The sequence below is a fragment of the Rhipicephalus sanguineus genome, chromosome 6, assembly GCF_013339695.2.
Source record: "Rhipicephalus sanguineus isolate Rsan-2018 chromosome 6, BIME_Rsan_1.4, whole genome shotgun sequence".
Lineage (NCBI taxonomy): Eukaryota > Metazoa > Arthropoda > Arachnida > Ixodida > Ixodidae > Rhipicephalus > Rhipicephalus sanguineus.
The window spans coordinates 147,554,109-147,580,709 of record NC_051181.1 but is presented as its reverse complement, the minus strand read 5'-3'; the positions used below and the strand labels follow the sequence as shown (position 1 = coordinate 147,580,709).

The window sequence follows — 26,601 nt, the reverse complement described above, 5'->3', positions numbered from 1 at the left end:
GCTAGACATGCGGTCCCTATACCTCCTCCAGGCTGACTAAGCCGACCCGACGCCCGCTATATTCTGTCCCATGCTCAGAGTCAGTTTCGGTCGGCCAACTCCCCGGCGCTGTGCGTGTATTTCACTCGCCACTCGTGTATAATCCGCGGACGAGAACCCCGAGAGCACGGCGCTCGCCCGCTTGCCAGGCTCCGCGGAATCTCAGCGCGACGACGCCGCGACAGGCGCCGACGTGCGTCACAGCAGACCTTCGTACCACCTCCCCTCCCTTACCGCCAGACTCAGGTCCGGAGCGTTCTCTGCAAGCGCCCAGCCCTCAACGCGCAGCACAGCGCCCGGTTTATTTTCGTGCTAAGAGCCCCAAAACAAGAAGGCGGGGCAGTCCCTTGCACGCTCGCGTTTCGGGAAACCATACAAGGGCGCCGCAGGACCCGTCGCCCTTACAGCGAGCTCGCGCCGACTTTGCTGCGGACTTGCATGAGCGCGGTCCAATCTTGTCACGTCGACGGATCTTTGATGTGGCCGTCGTATAGCGGCAGTCCCGGCGGTACGGGGGCAGCCGTCAACACGTGAAGACCGCGAAGTTCTCTGTATTCCTCCTCTCCTCGTGTCTTTGAGCCGCATAATTTGTTCTGGCACCTTCGAGAACAGCCTCACGGAGTCCAAGTCTTACGCTGCGCACCTTCCCCGCAGACGCAACAAAGCAAAGCAAACGAGAAAGTTTGATACTTCAAAATGTTACGACTCGCGGGCAGACACACGTCACCGCCTAAAAGACGATGCGAGTGTGAGGGCTACGCCATGTTTACGCTGTACACTGTGTTATGTGTACAGCTTTCGTGTGTCCTAATGACATTCGGCATACATAGGCCAGAAACAAATATAAACGAATATTGGCTTTGTCACGGCCATTTGCGGTCGTTTCATATTGTGCTCGTTTGTCATCAAAGATGCTTTGAATTCCGTTCAAAGATCTGGCGCCATGTACTGCTATAGAGTAACATCGATTGCATCATTCAATTGCATCATCAGACACGCACAAAATACTGAAATGTAGGTGTGTTCCCGCTGGTTTAAGGTCAAATTATACGACTCGAATTTGCGAAGACCACACAGAGCATACTTTTGCTATGCGGGCAACGCGCCCAGCTCGCCGTTTTAAGCCATAAAAAGCACATGGATCTTCCGGAGCCCAAACTTCGGGTTGCTGTTCTGATAGCATGTGAGGTTTGCGATTAGGCAAAGCAAAATATGTCTTTCGCGCTTGTACAGACGGATGTCACTCTATCATTGAATTCCACTGAACCAAAGACTTCAAGGCGACACCCCGTCCGTACTCAGCGGCGCGAAAAAAGTGCGCGCGCAGGAGCAAATTTCTCATGCATGCTAGACGCTCGAAAGAATTCCGAGACGCCCGAGGTGGTTGAACCTGCAGTCATCATATCTTGACAACCGAGGGGAGGGGGCCACACTGCACGTTCGGGCGGCTCCTCTGGTTGTCTTGCACACTGTTCTACAGGGTCCGTGTGCACAGAGAGAAGCACGTCTTGCTGGCCACGGTCCAGGCTTGCGCGCACATCTGTAGCGCACAGTGCACCTCAGCTTTACTGTGGGCTTGAGGTGGCAGCCGGGGGAGAGGAGGCCGAGGGGCAAGGGACTGGCCGGGGGTGGTGGCGTGCCCGTGGGCGCCAAAAGCGGAGGCCGCGGGGGCGTCCAGAAATAGAGAGGGGCAGGAAGCCGGCCCACCTCGGTCCGGCTCCGGTGTCTTCCACCGCAAGGGCGCGCCAAGGGCGGTGCGTGCAGCACGACGAGAGGAATCCCTGATCGGTTCTCTTCCCTTGTGCTGCCTTGCGCAGGCCGTCACCGAGCAGATCCACCAGAAGACCGTGGTCGACCGCCGCTTCCGCAGTGCCCCGCCGCCGCAAGGAAAGTACCGGCCGATCCAGCTCTTCGACATCCCCTTGCAGCAGAGCGCTGGAGGACAGCTCTCCGGTGCGTGGCCCACTTGCATGGATTACTCGCGCGGCCACGCGTCCAGGGCACGGTGCCGCCTCCTCGGGCGAGGCTTAACCCTAGCTGCTCTAGACCGCTGGTGACCATGGCCTCCATAGGTCCCTCCCTCCTGGAGGTGCCTTATTATGCCATGGATAAGCAGCTGGTCTTTAGATCAGATGTGAACCCAGTGCACCTGCCAAGAAGCGTCTCTTGGATGACTGCATTGTTTTTGCAATGCGGTATCGGTCTTGCGAGGCGACTCTTTAGTGATTGACAGGCACGTCCCTGGACGCGTGGCGGCTTCGATATCCCGTGTCGGAAGCTAATTATGTCCCTTCCTGACGCGCCAACGCAGCCGAGGTGAAGATGCCGTCGGGACGGGTGGACAAGCCTGTGATCATCGATAACCAGAACGGCACGGTCAGCATCCAGTACGAGCCACGCGAAGAAGGCCTGCACGAGCTGCACATAAAGTACAACCACGAGCATGTGCAGGGTACGTGTGCCTATAGATCGTGACACTTGTGTGGTGTTTTCACGCATCGGCCAATCGGATTAACGTCACGACGTTATGGTGCGGCGCGGGCCGCTTCGCAGGCAGCCCTTTCAAGTTCCACGTGGACACCATCCAGAGTGGCTACGTGACTGCCTACGGACCAGGCCTGACGCATGGCGTGGCCGGTGAGCCCAGCAACTTCACCATCAGCACAAAGGACGCCGGCAAAGGTAATACGACTCGATCATGCCTGCGTAGGTGTTTCTACAGTGCTTTCTAAACAACTTGGTTAGCCACACCAGGCTGCTTCGAGTGTTTGTTTGCTTGGACGATGTTAACGTTACGTGTCGAGAGCACCTAGGAGTACAAATAACCTGGCCCATGCAGGCCTTTGATGCCACAGGCCTCTGAAATATAAATATAAAATCCCGTCTTGCGGAGTGCAGTGGACAAACCAGATTTGTTTCGAGTTGTAAGACCATGTGGCATAAAGGATTGTTACAGGCAGTGCGCAATTTGCCAGGACGAGGTGTTCAAGGACAAGCGCTGTGGCAGGTCTCGCACAGGCAGATGTACTGTGCATATTCCGGCGTAACTTTGCAGCTGCGGACACCAATAAAGACCTCGACAATTAGAATAATATTGCAGGATATAGAGGGGGATCTAGATAAGTCTTCCAAAAGATATTGGCATGTTACTTTACCGATACCGTGGATAGTTTAGCAAGCACTGAGATCAGGCTAGTTGGAACTGAGTTGGATGATAAAAAGCGCTTGTCCTGTGTCCTTCTGTGGTTCGCGGTTGTTTTGTGTTTTCTTTGCGCTTTCAGAAGCTGTGGGTAGCTTATCTCAATCGTTTACCACTCAAAACATTTTGCTCAAGAACGCGCTGCCGAGCAAACGCGGTGCGTGAGAAAAGGGTTCCGCTGCGCTAAGCGTTAAACCACTCCACCACACAGCATGCATCACGTGAGTAAAAGAGGAGGAGGAGAGAAAACTTTTACCATAGCCGTATTAAAATGAAACTGAAATGTTAATAGTCAGGGGGTGTGGGACGGCCGAAGTCCATGAATTCTGGCGGCTCGCTCTGCCCGCTTTACGTGGCCCAGCCTTTCACATCTGCACATCCGCATCCGAGCTGAGCGGCGTTTACGCATGAAGAGCGGCTCTTTATTCAACCCCCTACCAACAGGCGTGCGCACAGGGGAGGCAGTGGGGGGCGCCCCCCCCCCCTAATCACCTAAGAGGAGGGGCGCAAAACCTGCCCCGTACATTGCCCCTTCTATAGTCACCTAAGAGGGGGCGGGCGCGAAATCTGTCCCATACATTGACTTAGTAGGGTGGGGGGGAGGGGGCTGCGATGAACATTTGCCACCCCCCCCCCCTGATGGGCAACCCTGCGCACGCCTATGCCCCTACCGACACCCATGGCTGTTAGTCGACACCAGTGGAGGACTGTGGAATACATTTGACCGTGTAGGGTTCCTTTTAGTGCATATGCACTTGAGTCAAAGTACACGACCGAGCGCATTCCGACGTCTTGTTTATGCGGCCACCCCTGGCAATGATGAAACCTATAGCTGCGGTCTTGCGCTCGGCAACATGTCACACAACTGATCAACTGTCGGTCGGCATTTCTTGAAATAGTGCGAAAAAAAGGCTACGATAGACGTTACACATACAAAGAGTACGCCCAATAGAATTACATTTGCACACGGGTACAAATGGTTCGCCATTATTCGGACGGCTAAACCCTTTAGTTTCAGTTACATCATTATTGCTTCCCCAGCTATTCTAAATGCGTGAATGCATCTCTCAATGTATATCTTTCAACTGCGTATGCACCACACGACCTTTTAGCATGGGGGCGGCGGAGCTGGTCAAGCTGCAAACGTGCAGCTTTTTCCCGTTAGCCCTACCACAAAAAGCGCGTTCTGTCGTGTATCGATGTGGGGATGTGGTGAAAATAAACCAAATCTTGAGATCGAACATTTCGAATTAGGTACGCAAACTATTGAACAGCGCGTGGAGATACGAAAACACGAGCACTTGCACCCACCACGTTCCGTAGGCTACCTTCATCTGCGCCTTTGTAACTAGTGCTGCAACGAGGACCTGTTTGTATGGCATCTTGGAATGCAAGAGAAACTCGTCGATATGTTTCGTACGATTTCCCGGTGCCAACGTTCGCGATATCGTCACCAAGCGAAACTGCGCGATGTTTTAGTATGTTCGGACTGTTCGTTTTCCCGGGTAGTACGTTCTTCCCGCGTTTTTCTTTTTTCGTAAACGTATGAACAAGGTTCCACTGTACAATCTAGGGCATAGGGGCGAGAACATGGACAAGAACAACACTTGAACATGCAGACACACTACCATGTCTGCGTGTTCATGTGGCCTTCTTTTATAATCTTTGTGCACTCTACAATAATATCCCAAGTGCTCAGCGCTCAATGATCCAACAGCGCTTCCTACGGACTCCGCCATTTATAATAATACTTTATTCGTATTCAAACAACGAGTCACCAGGCATACTGGGCCGCAGAAGACAGAAATGCCAATTAGTAAACTGCCTCGGCCATCAACTACGCCTGAGCAGCGCGGCAGTACACAAAGTTCCAATCCACCCGCGTGTGTATATGCACGTGCCTGATTCGTGTATTTTCTCAGTCACGCAGCCGAGCCGACCTCAGCCGTACCATAGACTCAGTGCAAACATGAGTGAGCTCCGGACCGCGGCAAAGCTAACATCCGGCACTGAAAAAGCATGAGCAGAAGAAAAGCCTCGCGAACGCACAACGCCCTCTCCCCCCCCCCCCCACCCCCCACCCACTCTCGTTCCTCTGGCTCTCTGCAGAGGCAGCTGGGCAGCAGCTAGGCGCTCGCTTCAAGAGATGTCTGGCAAAACCACGCGCCGATGTTCCAACGCTGGTTCAAAACAAAAACACGGCGCGACCGCCGCGAATCGGGAGCGGAGAGAACGGACCGCCGATGAGAAATATTTCGGGGGTCCCTTCCTTCCAGTCGGGCGGTGGCTGCTGCTATATACTGCCGCTACTACACTCCTGCCTGCGTCAGAGCATCGGCGACTCTCTCTTCAAAGCCGACAGCGCGCTTCGCTTTTAGCAACCAACTCTTTCCAGGTGCTGCGCTCTCGTTATCAACAACCCTCTCTCGACCTTCGTCGGTCTGTTAGAAACAAGAGGGCTCCTCCACCCTATCCCTCATTCTGGGCACCTCTCCCGTACTTCAAGAAAGAAGGGTACGCGTGTGCCGAAAGGATACGGCCTGGCCGTAGAACGCGGCATGGCCCCTCTCATGAGATCGCGATGTGAAAGAAAGCTACTGTAGTATCGACGTATATAGAGCGCAAGAGGAGGAGGAGGGGGGAGGGGAGGGGGAGAGGGGGGGATGTTGAAAGCTTTTGGGTTCGAGCACTGCACCGAAAGCGAAATCATCAGTCTGGCGTGTCTCGTAAACCTTTCCATAAATAAAATCTTCTAGCTGCGCCAGTACGTCGACTCGAAAAAAATGTAGCGACCTGTTGACAGGTTTTAGACACCCGCGAACGACGAGAGACCCGTTAACAACACCGCGGCAGGGGTCGCGATACTTTGTTTTCACTCATACATGCTTGCGTATGTTTCTAACTTCGTCTTTATGTTACAATGGCGGTAAATGTTCGTGGGAGTCTTGGAAGATGCATTCGGTACACTGCAGAAGCGTAGCCAGAAATTTCTTTTCGGGGGGGGGGGGGGGGGGGGGAGGTGCAGCCCTCCTTTTTATATGTTCGTGCGTGCGTTTGTATGTGCGCGTGTATATGTGCACATGCAAAATCGAAAATTTTCGAGGGGGGGGGGTTTAACCCCCTCCCCCTGACTACGCCCCTGGTACATTGACAATCTGGTGCAAAGAAATGCAAGGTTCCTGACTGCCTTGAAGACTTTTCGCGTGTTTGAATTACACTCGCAGCATCCCATGCGGAAGTCTCAAAAGCCTTTACCGAGAAGTATAACTGCAAGTAGCTGTCACGTACGCTACATCTCCAGACCTCTGTTGCTCAGTAGCTTATATATATTACCAGAGAGTGAAAAATTCACATGGGCCCTAATGCATTCGCCTAAGACGACTCGAAGGCAATCTTTTTCTTCCCAGACGATAGTATGTGCACTGCCTCCGGGATCGCAGGCACTGCGAGCTTTCTTCGCCTCGCTGGGTTTCGCAGTGCCTCCGGGATCGGCCCACTTTTGACCAAAGGATGATGTCATTGATGACGTCATACACCTTGGCGATCTGTGACGTCATGATGGCGTCGTATGGTGACGTCATCACGTGATGATGGCTCTTTTGCACCACTCGCGTTGACGCCGCTGACGGTCAATTTTCTCATTTGATGAGCCATCTAAGGCTTTCGCCAGTTGGTACAGATTCATAATCTTTGGGGAGCGCAAACACCCGTGACAGATGTGAGCGAGATGCGCTTATTGCGTTTAGCTCGTATGCATCGTGTATCTTCGCGCTCTCCAAAAACAAAAAAAAAAAAACATGAATGGTTACGTGACAATTTAACTACAAAAAAAAAACAAGAGTAAGTCGAAGCGACAAAATTTGCTGAACACGACATATATAAAAAATATTCTAGATTATAAACACAAATGGAAGATGTACTTGGTGAAACTGGCGGTTAACTGAAACCCACGATGAATGAATTAAGCTTTCAATTCTCTAATGTCGGGAATATTCGACGTAATAAGTTATTTTTCACCTTTATTCACGACAAAACTAAAATGCGTTGATTTGCATACACTGTACGGTCGATAACAAATGTCTGTGCGCTAGTAACTAGATTTTGAAATCTCTAAATATCGTTAACTATCATTTACAAACTGTTAATCATTCTTATAATCCCATGCGCTTTCATTGGCTTGAACGAATATGCAGTAGCGGCAACAATTACCTACACTTCGACTTCTGCGAATGTTTGTTTTTCTTTCATTTATATCAAGGGCACCATGTCAAGCTACTGTTGTAGAACACAGTAAAAAACGAAGAAACACATAGCCCGCAGAACGAATGCGCAGAATAACAAGTGCGAACACATTAATTTAGGAAATATACGAACGTGTAATGTATCCCACATGTCGCACAAACAGCTGACAAAGCGTGAAGCAGTGTTAATTATAAAAAGCAAACCATACGTAGTATATTGCTTTTATTTTATAGAAAGTGCTATCGAGAACTTCTTGAGCTGTGCTTATGAGGGTCGCACAAGTTAGCATGTCATCCTCACAACTGGCACCACATCATGTCACTTGTTGGTCCTCTACAGGGGCGTAGCCAGAAAAATCCTGGGGTGGAGAGTGGGTGGATCACTCTTTATGCACGTTCGTGCATGTGTTTGTATGTGAGCGTGTATTTACACACATGCAAAATTGAGACGCTTCGGAAGCTGTGACCTCCCCCCAGCTACGCCACTGGTCCTGTTCAAAGCGATCTTGTTGAACTAATGGAAGCGCTGTTGACGTTTCAGAAATATTCTTCGGTTCCTTTCAACACATGAAACTTAGCGACACACACAATAAATAAGCTGCTATATACTCCGTGCACAAGCACTGCTGTGGATGAATTCTGGGCCTATGAACCAATGGCGCATCACATACAAACTCCGAGTGTGCTTGCGGCCTGCGGCATCTAACGGTGGGTGACGGATGTGCCGTGCTAGGTCAGCTGCGTTTTTTTCAGATGTAGTATTGTAGTTGATTTGGAACGTTAACAATCAACGATTTCCTACTGAAGAATATACGTATGTTGCTCTGATGACCGCAGGCGGCCTGAACGTGGCAGTCGAGGGTCCATCCAAGGCTGAGATCAGCGTACACGACAACAAGGATGGCACGGTGGCCGTGTCTTACCTGCCGGCTGCGCCCGGAGAGTACAAGATTTCCATCAAGTTCGCCGACAAGCCCATTAAGGGAAGCCCCTTCACCGCCAAGATCACAGGCAAGTGCCGCACCACGTGCTCCTTTATCTCTGCAAGTGCATAAATGTTCACTTTACATTAGGCTGTCGGATATTGAATCGGATAATGTTCCAATGTTTACACGGACGTTTTACAATAAGTTCTATAACTCGTAACAGGGAGTGGGAAACCGGGATTGTTACATAGCTGTTGCATAAGTGGAACTGCAATAATGGGGACATAATATGGCGCACAAACAGCGCCGACTTACAAGGTGCGGGTCTTGTTCGGTCCGTCTCGTGTTAACGTCCTGCGTAGCCATGCAATATTTGTGGTATTTCAACAATACAGCTTAAATTCTGGGGCCTCACGCGCCAAAAACATAATCGGATTACGAAACGCGCAGCGCAGTAATAGAGAGACAGAATAACCAGCTCTATTTACAAGGTGGCTAAGGAGAGATGCCCTTAGTCGAGGATGCCTTGAGCTCTGGCAGAGTCCTACGCCCTCGTTACCAGCCTTAGCTGATCATCGAGGTTGGAGCTGACAAAGGCTCTCTCCCAAAGCGCGTGGGTGTGATAAGGGTTGGGGGGTTTTAGTGGCGATTCTTGTCAGCCTTCTACCATGTCAGTTGACCCGGGTTCTCCGCAGAAGAGGCATTGCGGAGACTAAAGATTGATTTTGGCCCTTCTGGTATATTTCTGGGGGTTTTAGCGCGCGCTAAATACAAGTATGCGCGTTCTTGCATTTTGCCCCCGTCGAAATCCGGCCCCCGTGGCCGGGAATATAACCCACGTCCTGAGTGACCCGCACTTGATCACACTTGTCAACAGGTCTTTGTCGACTTCATGAGTTTAACGAGTTCTCTTATCGCGCCCCATTGCAGGAGAGGGCCGCAAGCGCAACCAGATCTCCGTGGGCCACTCCAGCGAGGTGTCCCTCAAGGTCCAGGAGAAGGACGTGAAGAACCTCAGCGCCAGTATCGTAGCGCCTTCGGGCCTGGAGGAGCCGTGCTTCCTGAAGAAGCTTCCCAACGGACACCTGGGGATCTCGTTCACGCCTCGCGAGGTCGGAGAGCACCTGATCAACGTCAAGCGCACCGGCTCGCACATCACGGGCAGCCCTTTCAAGATCAACGTGCTCGAACGCGAGATCGGCGACGCCGCCAAGGTCAAGGTACAGGGCAAGGCTCTCACAGAGGGCACCACCCAAGTCCGCAATGAGTTCAGCATCGACACCCGAGAGGCCGGTCAGTTTGCCGAGATCGTACACGTTTTCTCTTGTTCACCGCAAGTAGTGACGTCATGATCACTATTGTAGCAGTCATTATCTTTAATGGACCTTCTTGTTGACTGTGATAACGAAGCCGAACAGCTTCGCTGGAAGAAGAGAAGGGTTATACGACATTAACAATTATATGACCTATATAAATGAAGCTTATTTGACCCCGCCCATGCCCCGCCATTGCAATCGTACACAGAGTATTCCGTGATGGGCTCCTAGGCATTGTTCGTGAGTCTTGCTTGAAGATGAATTTTAAATTGCCCCTAAACCACCTCCGGTATTTTTTTTTAGCATTTCAAGTAAACGCGCGCATCGAGTTCAGAGTGCCGTCGCAATCAACGGTGCCAAACGAGGCAGCGCTGCGCGCCGCGGGCGCGCCACGAAATAAAAAAAAGAAACGATCCCATGTTCCTCTCCGGGCCTTTCAGTATCCCCAGCGTTGGTAGAGACGTCACCATGGGAGAAACTGGTGACGTCAGCAGCAGAAAAGACCTGTTTGCCTACCTGCAGGTACGCGCGCTCCCTGCTTATCCTCCTCGCACGGAGAGCAGGAACACTCGGCCAGGAAGAGAGACGAGCCAACGAACGGAGTGTAGCGAAGGAAAGAGTGAAACGAGCAAGGGCCGCATTTCGATCACCGAAAGCGTGTAACTAAACTATTACGGAACCATTTCGAAAAATTCTCGCGGCTGTGTGTTTGTTGGACTCGTGCACAACTGCAGCACCGTAACTAAATTTCGACCTCTGGGTGTTTCAGGAGACCTTTAAGAATGCATTTGATGCTGCTACACCTTACCGTACTTGATTTGTTTTGTTATAATCACCAATAGCAGCGATCCACATTTTTTTTTATGTTTCACGGGGGAGATGAACAGTGAAACGATGAACATACGAGAACAAAGCTTCCATGAACTTGCCTCAATGACGTGTCGCAGGCTACGGCGGTCTAAGCTTGTCCGTGGAGGGTCCCAGCAAGGCCGACATTCAGTGCAAGGACAACGAGGACGGCACGCTCAAAGTGAGCTACCTGCCCACCGAGCCCGGATACTACATCATCAACCTCAAGTTCGCCGACCACCACGTCACCGGGTCGCCCTTCACCGTCAAGGTCACGGGCAAGGGTTCCAACATCCAGCGAGAGAACATTAAGAAGCAGCGCGAGGCAGCACCCATTGCCGAAGTGGGATCTAAGTGCACCTTCACCTACAAGATGCCTGGTGAGATATTCCAGCGAGTCTGTAGTTGCGGCTATTGTTGTCTGTTCTTAGCTCTTCGTAGTAACTTCTGTCAAAGAAATGGGGGCACTCAGTGACAGCAGTGCCTTCTATCATCTGCTGCATAGTGCCATGTGATGTCTGCAATTGGTCAACGCAGATGCGCTTTCTTTAACATTTGCTGCGTCCGTTCTTTTTGCTGCGCGCGCAGAACTATGCGCCCAGAGTGTCGAAGTTTAACGACTCCAGCGAATTGTGTCTGTATCCCATCACTTGACGTACTGATAAGAAACGTCACGTATTGCACGCCTTGTTTTAGAAGAGCGCGCAGCACCGAGCAGCATGGTATTCTTTACTCCTACCAAAAGCCGCGGCTGTCGACGTTACTGCCGATGAATCGGGGGCACATGTTCGCCCAGTAAAGTGGTTGCCTCCCAGACCGTCTTCGGGTTTCTGCTACACTAGTCGCAAGACTACGTCACAAATGTCGGTGGCGCGCAGTGAAGTGAAAACACCTCAAATATTCCTTTTACAGCGACGCTGCCTTAGTCTACCATGTGCCGTCGTAGCAGTAGTAGTAGTAGTAGTAGTAGTAGTGGTGGTAGTAGTAGTAGTCACGCAGGTCACGTGGAGACTGAATAAAGAAATAAATAAAACAAAATGATGATGCTGATGGTCGTGAAAACATTGCCGAAACTTAGAATCAAAATGAATGCCTGACGAAAGGGGCGACAACTTCGCTCTCCGACAGTTTCCTCGGCGCGGAACCGGCTGTAACTTCTCTAACGATGTCAGGCCCAACAGAAGTGATTGTGGACAAGTCAAAAGATTACGCAGAAGTGGCAGGTCATTCTTGTTTTGTAAGCGGCCGTTGTTCCGTCCCCGAAATTGTGCGATGACGCTGGTGACAGTATTGCCTCGGTCCATATCGTACGTTTTGACCTTCACAGGCACCAGCGCATTCGACATGACGGCGCGCGTGACATCTCCGTCGGGTTCGTCGGAGGACGCGGAGATCGCCGACCTGGAGGACTGCGCGTACGCGGTGCACTTCGTGCCCAAGGAGGCTGGCGTGCACACGGTCAGCGTGCGCAACAAGGACATCCACATCCCCGGATCACCGTTCCAGTTTACCGTGGGTCCCTTCCGCGACCACGGAGCCCACAGGGTACACGCCGGAGGACCCGGTCTCGAGAGAGGCATTGCCGGCGAATCATGTGAGCAAGCAGCCGCCTTCATAACCATTGGATCTATCGAAAGCATCTCCTTTGTTACGCAGAGGTCATTTTCACGAAGCCGAGAAGTGTGCATTCGAACCTAGTTATAACAAAGTAGCGTCGTGGCCATAAATTAGTTCGTTATATCAGATATTCTTTGTAACAGTACATATTAAAACTGGCTCTAACAAAGTCGGCAATCTCATTCGCGCAAAAATCTTACATACAAAAACGCATTATTCTAGGCTTCAAACCCACTACAAATGAGGTCATCCTTGCCAGTTTTCTAGTGACATTTGAAACTTCGGTTCATACGGTGGCGCTACCAATCGAATGCGCTTTCTTTTTACGTTTTTTTGCGTTCTATCACCAAAATTTCCGCAACGTTTTCAAAATATTAAAAAAAAAAGTAGTTGTGAATTGTATTTCAATATTTATTTTATTTTTTATGCTACCTCTCATTTTATCCTCACGCGAACCAAATATTTCTTCGTTACAGCCGATATAACGCCGGCTCTCGCATTTCCGGTTTCGTCATAAAAAGAGTACTTGTCACTGAAACCAAGCGTGACCAACCAAATTTGTCATTTAGTTCACTGTACCCGATAATTCGCTATATAAGTGTTCGTTATAACGAGGTTCCACTGTACTCTGTTTCATTCTCGCAGCACATGTTCTATACGCAAAACTGACATAACCATCTCACGTATGGCGAACAAACAAAATGAGCTCGCAACTGCGGGTTTAGTAAAGAAGGAAAGAATGAGGAATACAGTCTCTGGCACAACAAATTAAAAGAATACGTTGACCGAAGGAAGTCGGAAGGACAGACATCGGCCCTACTGCTAATCAACAAAACACTTCCTTATTATTCACAAGGCCAGCAGTAAGTAGCTCAGTGTAGACCAACTCACGAACTCGTTTGTTTTACTGTCATGTCCTGTAGGTAATCAAACATCAACATTGAGCTGTTCAAGTTTTTTCAGTCACGACCGTTTCTGCCTCGCAGGCGAGTTCAACGTATGGACGCGCGAAGCCGGCGCCGGCAGCCTGTCCATTTCGGTAGAGGGACCGTCCAAGGCCAAGATCGACTTCAAGGACAGGAAGGACGGCTCCTGCTACGTCTCCTACGTCGTCAAGGACGCAGGTATACGCCGATTCATTTCGTGCGAATAGATTGGGACGGGCGCGCCTTCGTAGGAAGCGGACTTTTCGGTTGCCTTCCGGTGACGTCACTAACGACGCTGTGACGTTTATGGCGCGTGCACTTTTCATTGGTCATAGAAGCCGCAGAGATGTTGAGCAGCGCCGACGACGGGACACTAGACATTTGAATACTTTAGAACTGCTATGTTGTCTCATTTTCTGCAGTGCTGTTCGCCACGTTGAACGCGACCACATTGACTGTCTTTTATGAGTCGTGACTTGCCACGTATAAGACTCTCTTTAAGGAGGCACGTGACCTCTCTTTGGAGATCATTATACTCTCTTCAGAGAGTCGTGGGACTCAAAAAAGAGCTAACGTGTCTCTTCAAAGAGAGTCATCTACGTGGCAAGTCATGACTTACCGAAAAGAGTAACACATACTCACTTTTTCGTAGAGTGCATCTTCGAACGCTCGCCAAGCTCTTGAAGTGGGGAAGAACCTCGCAGAACGACAGCGTCGGTAGCGCACAGCACTAAAGCCAGAAACTGCGCCGGATCAGGCTGCCTCTGAAATAATGCGGGTAGAACGGTGATTTCACGCGCATGTAACGCGCTCGGTACACTTCTTTACGGCATAACGCATGCGTGATCCTCGCAAAACGTGACGTACAAGCTCTGCGATGCTAAATGTGCGCAGGCGAGTACCGCGTGGGCATCAAGTTCAACGACCAGCACATCCCCGACAGCCCGTTCAAGGTGTACGTGATGCCTCAGGCGGGCGATACCTGCAAGATCGAACTGGGCAGCGTGCCCGAGCACATCCAGGTCAACAAGCCCGTGGCTTTCACCATCTCCATGAATGGGGCCAAGGGTAACCTCGACGGAAAGGTCGTCTCACCTAGCGGTCACGAGGACGATTGCTTCGTAGCGCCACTGGACGACGGTGAGTTGTTCGCCATCTTATACATGTTACTTTAAATGACAGTTCGGTGGCAAAGGGAGTATTCTCGGACGATCACTTTCGCGAGACATCGGCACTGGACGCGTCGAAGTATTCGGCCGGCCTAGACTTACTACATAGGCTCCCTTTAGGGAGTTACATGCTCCTGCTTTATGGAGTTACTCTACAGGCTCCTTAAAGGGAGCATATACAGTAACTTGGTCCCGAAGATAGTGCAAGTTAAAATGTGGGCCGTTCACCGGCCACGTGCCGCACTTCCTTAAACTTTCCGACGCCAGCTTGCTTTACTCGGTAAAAGCGACAAACACGTTGCGCTGCACTTCGCACCAGTTCGCACCATGTTGCAAACGCATTAACTGCTCGCTGCAGAACATTTAGTTCATATTAACAGTCCTCGACGTAACCACGAATTCTTTAGATTACGTAGATGCCCAACTGCAAATTAATCTGCAATTGAATTGATTTTTTTATTTTTTTTTCCTTTAGAGAACACCCACCCAGTAAGTCAGAAAGAAGCCGCGTTAAGGTTTAGCTTTGTAGATTCATTTTGTGTTGCCAGAGAAACAAAAAAAAATGTCGGTCCGGGTCTTCAGGAATTCGTGGACTGACGTGCTTGCAAAACTGTTCCGTTTGTAGACCAGTGGTGCCTGCGCTTCATTCCCCGCGAGAACGGCATCCACCAGGTCCACATCCGCCACAACGGCATCCACATCCCAGCGAGTCCGTTCCGCATCCGCGTCGGAAAGGACGACGCCGATCCAGCTGCCGTGCAAGCCTACGGTCCGGGTCTTCGGGACGTCAAGAGCGGTGAGCACCACTCGTATTTCGGCGAACCTTTTATTAATTGCAACGACCGGATTTTTTTTCACGGGGTATGTGAGGGCGGCCTTTTTTTTTTCTTTTTAGATCGCGCTGCTAAAGCGGATCTCAGAGGCCGCGTAGAAAGTAGAGCGTGGTTGAGATCTGCTCCACCAGATGTCACAACGAACCAAGCTGCTCACAAAAAAAAAAACCATCTGCTCTTTCAATAATTTCATTGAATTAATTTTCATTCTTATCCTGACAGTTAATTGGCCCTTAATTAATCTTATTCTCCGCTATCATATGCATCCAATCATAACCCTTAACTTGAACTAGAACCATTGATTTTGTACGTGTTTTACATTTTAGAACACTTTTTTGCTGAATATTCGGAAAACCGGAAGTAAGTGCTCGACCGGAAGTGCTTGGGAGAGGGACAAGAGTGTCACTCGGTGTTCGTGCTGTCCTTCCGTAGGTGTCAAGACTGACTTCATCGTGGACACGTGCAACGCGGGCGCGGGCTCTCTGGCGGTGACCATTGACGGCCCCACCAAGGTGAACATGGACTGCACCGAGGAGGAAGAGGGCTACAAGGTGCGCTACACGCCACTCGCGCCCGGAGAGTACTTCATCACCGTCAAGTTCAACGGATACCACATCGCCGGAAGCCCCTTCCGCGTCAGCTGCACAGGTGCGCCGGATCCTGCATGTGCCTTTAATAGACACATCCGTCGCTTACAGCGACTATACTTTGCGAAGTAACCTCTTTAAAACTTGGTCACACCCATAGGTTCCTCATGAGGAGGAGCCAAGTTTGCTGCGGTTTTACGTGCCAAGACCGCGATATGATTGAGACACGCCGTAGGATTAATTTCGACCACCTGGGGTTCTTTAAAGGAGTACTGACACAAAATTTCGAAGGCGAGATAACTTGTGGGATATATTTGTTTGAACACACACGCATCATCTACGAAATATCAACGGACAATATAGCCTAGAACGTTTTTAAAATCCGTTTTAAAGTGCGTGTCGCGCCACTGCACGCAAAACGCGCATTTGGTCTTCGTGTAAACAACCAACCGCTCCCTGCGTCACGAGCTTGTGTCGGCTGCCACAATCCTTGCGAGCGCTCTCTCCTAGCTGACCTTTTCAACGGAAGGAGGGGGATGCTTGCACGGGAGTACAAGGGCTGATGTATTTGCCTCAGCAGTGCATTTTCGGGGGTTCACGCATATTTAGAATGACTCAGAGGGGATTATAGCAGCACCCGGTATGCCTTCATTGAAAAGAGTTGTCGACGCGGTGCTCATGTGTACGCGGTTTTGTGTGCTCACGTCGCCAGCTATGTTTGCACGAAAACCACTATGGGTCCCGCCTCACTCGGCGCTCTCTGAAACCGAAACTGCGACTGAGCGCTATGAAACAGTCGCCAGTCGCGCGCTCGAGCAAACGAGCTTTCCAGCCGTGATAAGGGGGCCGTTAGCTACCTGTCGCAACAGAAAAAGCAAGATGCAATATTTTTGTGTCAGTGCTCCTTTAATGTGCATCGAAATATAAGCAGACGGGTGTTCTCTGAATTTGACGCCTTAGCGAAATGCGGCCGCCGAGGCTGGGAATCGAACCTGCGCCCTCGAGCTCTTCAGGGACTTTAACCGCAGCGCCAGGCCCGTAGCCAGCCCCTCCCCCTCCCCCCCGAAATTTTGACGACGCATGGTGTTTTATCGAAAATAAATCAAGAAAATAGGCGTTTTTCTCAAATAGTCAAGGTTTTCAGCAAGTGCCCCCCCCCCCCCCATCCCCGAAAAAAATTTCTGGCTACTGGCCTGCGCAGCGCAGACATGTAATTTTATTTATTTGTCCCTGGGGGGTGGGGGGGGGGGTGCATTGAAGCTAGTTCGGGACTTATTTACAAATGGCGTATCAGTATCTGTTGTTATCATGTCTGTCCAACATATTTTCTAATCCAACAACTAAGAAGCTACTCTTTGTTTCCTATTTGCAGGCAGCGTCACCCGTAGTACTGGAGGCCGTAAGTAAAGATTTCACTACCTTTCAACGCATGCAGCTTGCTTTTCTTTTTAGAGTGAACGACCGTAGATTTCAATATACCGCGTCTTTCCGTACTGTACAAGGCTTTTGAATGTTACAAAAACACCGATTTTCAATAAAAAAATTACACCATCTCCCGCTAAAGGGGACCATGAGGCGATGCGAAGCCGGAGCACTTGCACGATCTCGTTCCGTTGGCGTTCGTTGGGCATACTACCGACCTCGCGTCGTGGAACGCGAAGAGGAACACTACGCGCGTCGTGTCTTCCGTCTAGCCTGGCCGTTCTCACAGGGCGAGCGGGGAACGCGGTCGACAGGCACGCGAGAGGGGGGCAGCGTGGGAGAGGAGAGAGAGGGGGAGGGGACGCGCATGCGCTGGCGCTCATCGCGGCGTTGTCGAGCCCGCATTCAGAGCCCGCGGCATGTCGAGCCCGCATTTCAGAGGAGTCAACCGAAGCAAGCGCTGGACAACGCGCGCAGCGCTCTACCCGCTTGAAGGAGAGGAGACTAGAGGAGGAGAGTAGCGCATGCGCCGCGAGAGCAGAAGCGAGAACGCAGGAGAAGCGCAAGCAGGTGCTGGGAGAGAAGTGGAGAGAGTAACGCGCAGCTTTTGGAGAGAGGGAAGGAGGAGAGTTGCGCATGCGTAGTGTGAGTGCGGACGCCAAGGCCCATGCCGCGGGACATACCCCCAAGCAAGAGATGCTTCGCATCTAAAACGCTGCGCTAGCAATATGCGCTTCCACAGACGATCTATGCGTGCGCTTTGACGGACACAATTTTCGAGACATATTATATCGCGGGTGGACTCAGCATGAGGAACAGTATATAGCCGGATACATCTTTAGAAGTCCGCGGCATTTCCTCTTCAAAGGCGGATGCACACAAGCCTGCGCCAATGACAGCGCACTCCAGACTGACGTCATAAGCCGGACGGCCGGTGACACCGTCGTCAGAAAACACTGCCGAGCACAGGAGCGGGACTATTTCTTTAGAGAGGAAGGAAAACCGGACGAGCGTCTGGACTGCTACCCAAACGCTTAATTAACAAAAATTTCGTATTTTGTTTGATATAGTGATTGTGACACGCTTATATGCGAACCTTTAACGAAATCGCATTTGAAGACAACTTCTCTTTATCATTCTCCCTGTGTTCTGTTCCTAAATGCTCATGACATTTGACATTAATTCAGCTATTTTCGCATTAAAAAGCGTCGACCTCAACATGACGTCAAACTGCGATAGAACGTCAACGTCAGAGAAAGGTAAGAAAAAGAAGTCAGTCGATAGGAAGAGCGCAGCTGCTCAGCTTTGCCCAGATTGCAAAATGGCAAGCTACGCAGTAACCTACATCACTAAGAGGGCTTGACATTAAAGATCCTGACACGGGCCGAAATGGTTTTTATAAACGAATGTATTAGCATTTCGGGCTTGACGTTGTCTGTAGATCAATGCCCTTGGACGCGAAATTGACTGAATTAATGTCAAATTCGATTGACTATTATACCGTAATGAAGAAACTTATACCGTAATCAAGATAGCAAGGAAATTAAGAAGCTCTTGTTAATTACGTGTTTGGTGACTCGAATATATGTAGAAAATTGCGTGCGCCACTGCGCACAGAACGTCTGTGCAAGCAGATATCGCGTAAGTTACAATCGTTAACTGCGAAGACCCTGGGTATGCGTTGGCTAAGGACGTGTCTGTCAGGTGAAAGCAAACACCATGGTAGAAGCTGTAGTGTCGCACTAAAGCAAGTCCCTAAATCATAACATAGAGGCGGAGCGTCACGGAGTGTATTCCTTACGTAATTTGTTTAATAGCTCAAAGGATATGCCGCGCATATGTGGTGGGCTCTTCGTTGGTTTCACAACATGTGGATTTAGTCGCGGTGTAAGATCAACAAGTCTGCACAAATTCGGTGAGTGTCGTGCGGGCGAAACTTTCGATGAAAGAGCGGTAAAGTTGGCCAACAGAGAATACATACATATACTATAGTGTTCTACTACTCTTCCAGCACCGTCGCGCCATTTCATGCCAAAGTACGACTTTGCTTAGCGGAAATCAGACTCCCCCATCGCTAACCCGATATGTGGCGGTGTTAAACGCTTAAAGCACATCATTTTCCTTCGTGTTAAAATGGAATGTCATTGTCCTTGCGATCATCAACTTTAAGGTGCAAATCTATCATTAATAACGGACGATGTCACATCTTGCAGTGACGTCCTTAAAGAGGCCCTGTAGCACTTCTTGAATGGTCAGAAAACGCGGCCGATCGGTATGGAATTTACACGCGGCCTGGAATTTATAATTAATTCTCAAAGTAAGCTAGAAATCTCTCCCTCTTCTCTCGACAAATGATGCCATAAACCCAAATGACGGCGCCATAAACCCGAAGTGCACGGCCATTGGCTGATTTGAGCATCGCGAGCTGTATAGTTACCGCCGCAGCCGCGAGATGTCGCCACGTGGCCGCGAAGCAAAAAAGAAGGAAAGAAAGCGCTCAATGTCATGACGCGCTCTGACGAACGGTCGTAGCTTCTTGCTCCCTTTTCATATCCCCCCTGCGTAGCTTTCAGCGCGCTCGCTGCTGCGAAGGGAGAGAGAAAGCACATAAAGCGTGCGACAAATCCTCGTAACTCTGCTCGTACTTGACGAATTCTAAAATGTTTCGCGGCAGTCGATTCGTGAGGAAATACTCCTTTAATGAAGCAATTCGATGATTACTTGAAAAAGTGTAGCAGGGCCCCTTTAAACGAAGGCAAGGAGGGGCACTGACACCGTCTCCTCCTCCCCCCTCTCTCTTTTTCCAGCACGATGGAGTGCCAAATGATTCGGAGCCCACTTTCAACACCAACAAAGATAGGGAGCAGTAATGTTCAGCACCCTCGCATACCCTGGGCCCTGACGGAATAATATCATAGCGTCAATCCTGTTCAGAATTAGCGCTTTGTTTTTCTTTCGGTTACAATAACTATTTTTGGTAAAGGTCCATTTTAAGTCAACTGTAAACCGGCAAAAAGCCATAGACAAGGACATACAAGTAAGAGAGGCGGACGTTGCGCACCGCTTGTCATTATCACGAGCTTCCTTTCTCATGCTTTGATTTTATGCGAGAGCGGCGGCTGCATAAATGCGTGTGCGTACATGCAGGCCTGTCCATCGCCCCGCCCACTTCGCCCGAGACGTCTTCGATGACCGTGGACACTGTGGTGAAGCAGGCTGTCCAGAAGGCCGACCAACTGCCCAAGTTCCGATCGAACGTCTCTAAGGTCACCTCCAAGGGCATGGGCCTCAAGCGCGCCGTCCTCAACAAGCAGAACCAGTTCACCGTCAACGCTCTGGACGCTGGTGAGTGCATGGCTGATGGCCAGATCATCATCAACTTTTAAGCTTAGCAAGCCCGGCTATCTGTCCCTGCACAGTGACGTGAGGTAAATCGGTAACCTGATGATGCGCCCTTCTTATATGACGTGGTCTGCAGGACAGTATGTAGAAGGGCGACCTCCTTTGACTACGTCTTCAGGTGTGATGTCACCAGCTAACAGCAACAAAACTTCTCGAAAAAATTCGGTCGTAGGCTCATAGCTACACTGCGGTCACAGCTTACCGTACAACGCTGTTGAAGCATTTTAACTATGTTCCATACGGAAGGAGAACACTCTCTAATTTCAGCAGCGGGAGTTGAGCGTACGCCGTCTGCAAGTCCGTCCGGTGTCACGAAGATCACGTGACTAAAGGGGGCAGTGAATAAAGCAATAAATAAAATGAAACGATGATGATGATGATGATGCTCGAAGTGAGACTTCATCAACTTCTGCGCTTCCAACACAGTCCAGAACTCCAGGTCCGCTAGCGTGTAGCGGATTTATGGCTTTAGCTGTGAAACTATACCATTGCGATCGTGCCACGTATACCATTCAGTCGCGTAGCCAGGTTTTTTTTTTTTCTTTTTTTTTCGGGACACGCCCTTCATCATGAAGTGGGTGTCGTCTAGGATAGTTTTACGTTAGGTGTTCTACGGTAGACCGAACTCTATCGGGAGGGGCACGTGCCTGGTGTGCACCGCACACCCTCGCTACGTACCTGTACCACGCGCACACACGTTATTTGTATTCGTGCAAATATCCTCAGGCCCAAGCACAAACCAGCACTATGAAGTTTTAGGCGGTAGCAAACTGGTAAACAGTCCGTAAGTAGGGCGGGGAAAACGTGCTCACCATTAACTTCTTTATAGGTGCTGGCACAGGCATCGCGGCCACTTTGTCAAGCTGTGTGGAGCAACTGTCGTGCTATTTCTTCTCCTCGCGTTTGTCTTTGGCGCTCCGTTACTTCAACGCTTTAACCAGTGCTTCAACTCTTCCAGCAGTTCCTGGCTGTTCCTACTTCGGCATAACCTACATATAGCCGCAGTTTCGTATTCTTGATGTATCTTTGTTCGTGGTCAGTTGAGCCACAATTCATAACTACCGGTAAATAACGACCGTCGAAAAATGTGATCATCGTGCCTAAGCTATTTATGTTTACAGCGTGACGTCACGGCAAGATTCGGCGGGAATTTGCATGAAGCATTGCCATGATTTTCGTTTCTGCGCCTTTTCTGCCTTGGCAGGCCTGTTCTTGCGACGAGCTGCGTTTCTTTCTTCGTTCTTTTTTTTTTGGCATACAAGGAAGATTCAATTATACAGCTTATATGTAGTGTACCAGCATTAGAATGACCATGCGAACAAAAACCCGGCGGCGTGCGAGAAAAGTGGAAAGCATCGAAGTGTCCGACTTCACAAGTGAAGATTAGTGTTTAAAAACGTGTGACATCACACTTTAAGAGCCAATAGTAATTCAGGTGGCGAGCGCCATAAGTCATACGGGATGAACATTGCATTCCTTCAGGAGTTCTTCAACAACAGATAGCTACAAGCAATGAGTGTCTGCTGAAACATCCACCTAATGGTCCCAACACAGTAGGGATAGAAGTTCAGAAGAATGGAAGTAGAGGCCCATAGAACAAAAAGTTTTCATTGGTTAGGAAAAGGGAGGCAGAAAACCCACTGCCAGAAATCCAACACCCATGCAGATCAGTTGCAATTGTGTTGCAGGTTTATTGTCTGTCCGGTTTGATCAAGAGGCACTCATGCACAGAGAGAACACGTAGCACCAACGAGATCGCAACAGAGCTTCCTTTTCTTCGTTCAAACATATGCACATCACTATGCACTCATTAGAAAACACCCAAAGGTCACCCACAGACATAAGAATGAAGCACAAGGCTCTGCACATGTAGACGTGCCGTGTATTCATACGTCTGAGAGCACATGAATGCAAGTTGTCCGGTTGTGACTAGCTACACAAGGCAAAAATGAGAACTCCTACAGCATAACGCAGTTACCTATGTCTGCGTACAGGGTCTAGCACATTTGGCCCAATCAGTTAATTGATATATTGTTTACCCCTGGCTCTTTCTAGCTTGAACATTCCACAGTTCTCATATTTCCAAACTTCCCTATTATCAGCAGCATTGATGGAGTGTGTATCTGCCTAACTTGTTCAAAATGAATTTTAAGAAACCAATGTGTGCTTGCAGCAAGCAGGTACCAGCACTCTTTGTTCAGCTTTTCTTCATTAAAATATTTATTCCACAGAAGTTATCAGCAAGTTAACGTGACTGATTTTATGTGCACAATGTGACATTGTTAAAGGGGCCCTGCAACACCTTTCTTAGTTGTATTGGAATAGTCTCATTATTGACGTATGACTCTTCACGAGTCATATGCCGCAAAAATTTTTCGAATCCGTCAAGTCTAAGTGGTGTTACCAAATTATAGAGATCACGTTCCGCAGCTTTCTCCCTCAACTCAACGCCGCGAGTGCGCGCGGAAAGCTAGGCAGCGAGTCGACGGGGGGAGCGCAGAGGAGCGAGGCTCCGCCCAAGAGCGCCGGCGGAGTGTTTTTCTTCATTTTTTTTTCTCTCTGACGTCTGGGCGCAACCACGTGGTCTGTGCCGCCACTTCCGGTCGGCTTGCGTCGTTCTCGTCGAGCGGAGTCGACCGCACTGTGTATCGCGCGTGCTTGAAAACTGCGCGTCGGTTTGGTAATGTTGGGTGTGCACCTCGAACGCCGTAGTGTTTTCATCGCTCTGCCAACCATGGAAGCAAACCTGCGCGCTCGTTTGGAACGAATGACAGCTGAGATCGGTTTCGGCCCATACTCCGATACACCGCCTCGTAAGACGGCACTGGCAGACGACCCCGAAGCGCCGCCATTACCGGACGCCAGCATTGTTATCGGAGACACGCTGCGCCCGTGCCTCGGTCGGTCGTGAGAACGTGCCGACGATGCAGTTCTCAGCTGACGAGGCAACACTCGAACGGCTGCCACTCTCAACGGCAACCCGCGATGGTCAAAAGCACAGAAATATTCACGTTTTCGGCACTGCGCATGGCGAAGAAAACGGAACCACGCAACTATATTCTAGGCACTATACACGCAACTACGAGCAGACGAGCTGTTGGTGAGACCGGAAGTGCTAATATTAATGTTTGTTCGGTGTTTTTAACGCGATAACATAATATAAACATACATATTATCTACTTATTGAACTCAAAATTAACAACGAAAGTAATAATGAGGGTGTTATCGTGATTATAACATCAGCCAATGGTGGAACTGCCGACAATCGCGTCATATTTTGCGGACTAATACATCATTTGTCGAGAGAAGAGGGAGCGATTTTCAGCTGACTTTGAGAATTTATTGTAAATTCCAGGCCGTGCGCATCGCTATAATATTTGGCTCGCGTGTTCTCGGGAGCCTCGACTACCGATCGGCTGCGCTTTTGGAGCATGCTCGAAAAGTGTTGCAGGGCCCCTTTAAACAATATTGCATAAATACTATATGTGGAGGATTGGAGCAAGACCATCAGACATAGATGCAAGAATACCTAAAGTGGTTGGGTCAAATATGTGAGGCCCTGTACACGCACTGGGAGACACAAGAAGCAGCTGGGAAACATTCATTGTTCGATGCTTGTACTCACTCGCATTTTTCAAAAAGACCCCTGTTTACATGCACACAGCAACACAGAGTCTAAACTTTATCCGTGTATTGCATGTGTACCTTCGTGCATCCGTACATTTGGCTTCGGTTTCCTACACATAACCATGGCACATCATGTGAACTGCGACAGTCACCTGGTAGGACTACATCTACAGGTGCAGCGGAACTGTGAATTAGATCTAGGCTTCGATACTCAGAACCAGTATGAGTGTGCAAGTTTTTTTGCTAGTCCTAGTATGGCTATGAGCCGTGACCGATCGTCAGCAGTGAACGCTCAAAGTACAGGCAGGAAACAAAGTTTAAAGGGGCTAAAATTTTGTCTCCTGCCGAGACAACAGACCCAGAATGTGTATCAGAATGTCTCTGAAATTGTCGAAAAACATAGCTTAAGGGGTGCATAATAGTTCCTTAAGTGCTGCATTTCAGTGTTTAACGTTAGCAACATTACAACAGTTCGCACATGCAGCTGTCACGTTAGTTCAACATTATGCAGGCTTCACAAGCATACGAGGTGCATGTTGCAACTCTGCATACGTGACACTGCACACAGAAACATGCCGCTGACTTAGCATTTTGTAGTACACTCGTGAAATAATATACAACAGCACAGTCGCACCTAAGACTGTAACACGGCATTAAATATTGTTGCCACGAAGTGAAAAGGCTAATAAGTGGTGTGCAGCACACCTCTAACCTACTGCGCATATTGTGGTATAACTCACTGGCAACTCAATGGGTAGCTATAAAATATAATTACCATTATAGCACAGTCTTAAATGAGCACAGATAATCGCATCTCGACAATTGAAGGATTGCACGATTGATAGTAACAAATTCCAAGTTATAGCTAGTCTACCAATGTATGTAAGTATATGCAAAACAATGTCGGAACAGGAAAGACTGCTATAGAGAGTTCAGTTTTAATCCATAAATTGTAAAACTAATTATGCGATGCACAAAACGTGCAGTTGATCCAGTCAGTAAATTATACCAAGTCAATGATTGTGCGTTCAATGTGGCACTAAAATATAAAAGAAACCCTGGCTCAGTTATTTCAATAAAAAAAGAGATCGTTTGTTGGAACCAGATGCACTATTCTTGATTTCTTCCACATTTTACAGCATGTCCAGATATAATTAAATACTAATGTGAAGAATACCCTTTGGGATGTTGCTACAATCAGTGTATATTGGTTCAACTGTATCCACTGCTTTTATTCACCTACAGTAGTTCCAAGTCCTGTCATTAAAGGTTGAGCTGTTTCACACATATAAGAAAGCAAAAATAGCACGATAGGTTTCACTCCTTAACTTTATCATGAAAAATGTGAATTCATGTTGCCATTGCCAACAAACATAGTAAATCTCTGCAAGCAGTGCTGACTGTGCGTAATCTGCTTTTTACAGGCAACAACTTGATCTACGCCAGTGTGTACGGACCCAAGGGACCCTGCGACGAAGTGTTCGTCAAGCATCTGGGCCGCAATCTCTACCAGGTGAACTACGTGGTCAAAGACCGCGGCGACCACATTGTGATCGTCAAGTGGGGCGATGACCACATCCCGGGCAGCCCCTTCAAGGTTGAAGTGGTCTAGGCTTCGACATTTATACGACTGCTGCTTGCTTGGCCCTCCCCGGTCGCCGCAACCGCCGAGCACGCACAGCCAGCGAGTGCCCTTGCAGTGACGTCACAACACGCGCGCAACAGCGGCAGCGCACATCTGCGTCGGTGCAGCGATCTTGAACGCACTCCAGTGGGTTCTTATGCAATACTACTCTATCAAAGAGTCACGGCAGACACATACATAGAGGCACACATACTGCGCCAACATACAGCCCTATAATCGCTGCTCCACTGCAAGGAAACATTCAACAAGACCACTGTCTGCAATAGATGTTTGCGTGCTAAAGTACCCCACTGAGCAGCATCTACGAAATGACACTTAACTGTGCAACGTGTAATTTGACATGTTCTGACCACCGGCCTTCGTTCTAGATCGCTGCTGCGACAACGCGAGGACTGCACCGAGAAATCCCAGTGACTGTGTTCCCAGCGTCACGTAAAATGGTGACGTAACGTGCAAGGCGCCTCCACCGGGAGGCATCGCCATCGGCTGTGCCCACTGCCAATGTGCTCCCCGCAGCCGCCCAGAACAACCGTTGCCATACTTTACCTTAATAGCCTTTTTTCCTCTGCAAATGTACATTCAAGAGTGTTGACCATTAAAGAAGTGATGTGATCAAACTACACTGGCGAGTCTTGCTAGCACCTCCCTCTCACAGCTCCGCAAGTCCCGTGACACAAACCTCTACAGAAGCTCGACCAGGGGATGACACAGAGCAATACACCCTTGGTTATGCACAAACTCCTTTACCTCCATAGCAACGATGTCACCACAGTGAAGACACAACCCCAAAGATGCCACTGTGT

At 49.5% G+C, this 26,601-nt stretch overlaps 1 protein-coding gene across 2 annotated transcripts in view; it reads left to right on the top strand.

Annotated features, from left to right (window-relative positions):
- The window catches only part of LOC119396732 (filamin-A), a 154,552-nt gene extending 128,137 nt beyond the window's left edge, over positions 1-26,415 (top strand). For both annotated transcript variants that reach the window (XM_037664038.2, XM_037664037.2), the window contains exons 20-33: positions 1,857-1,992; positions 2,351-2,491; positions 2,593-2,721; positions 8,317-8,490; positions 9,336-9,698; positions 10,669-10,950; positions 11,898-12,164; positions 13,174-13,311; positions 14,008-14,253; positions 14,908-15,078; positions 15,548-15,763; positions 17,075-17,101; positions 20,272-20,469; positions 25,578-26,415. In XM_037664038.2, the coding sequence (XP_037519966.1) occupies positions 1,857-1,992; positions 2,351-2,491; positions 2,593-2,721; positions 8,317-8,490; positions 9,336-9,698; positions 10,669-10,950; positions 11,898-12,164; positions 13,174-13,311; positions 14,008-14,253; positions 14,908-15,078; positions 15,548-15,763; positions 17,075-17,101; positions 20,272-20,469; positions 25,578-25,765 (2,676 nt within the window). In that variant the 3' untranslated portion in view covers positions 25,766-26,415. The remainder of the gene's footprint in view (positions 1-1,856; positions 1,993-2,350; positions 2,492-2,592; positions 2,722-8,316; positions 8,491-9,335; positions 9,699-10,668; positions 10,951-11,897; positions 12,165-13,173; positions 13,312-14,007; positions 14,254-14,907; positions 15,079-15,547; positions 15,764-17,074; positions 17,102-20,271; positions 20,470-25,577) is intronic.
- The last annotated feature ends 186 nt before the right edge of the window (positions 26,416-26,601 follow it).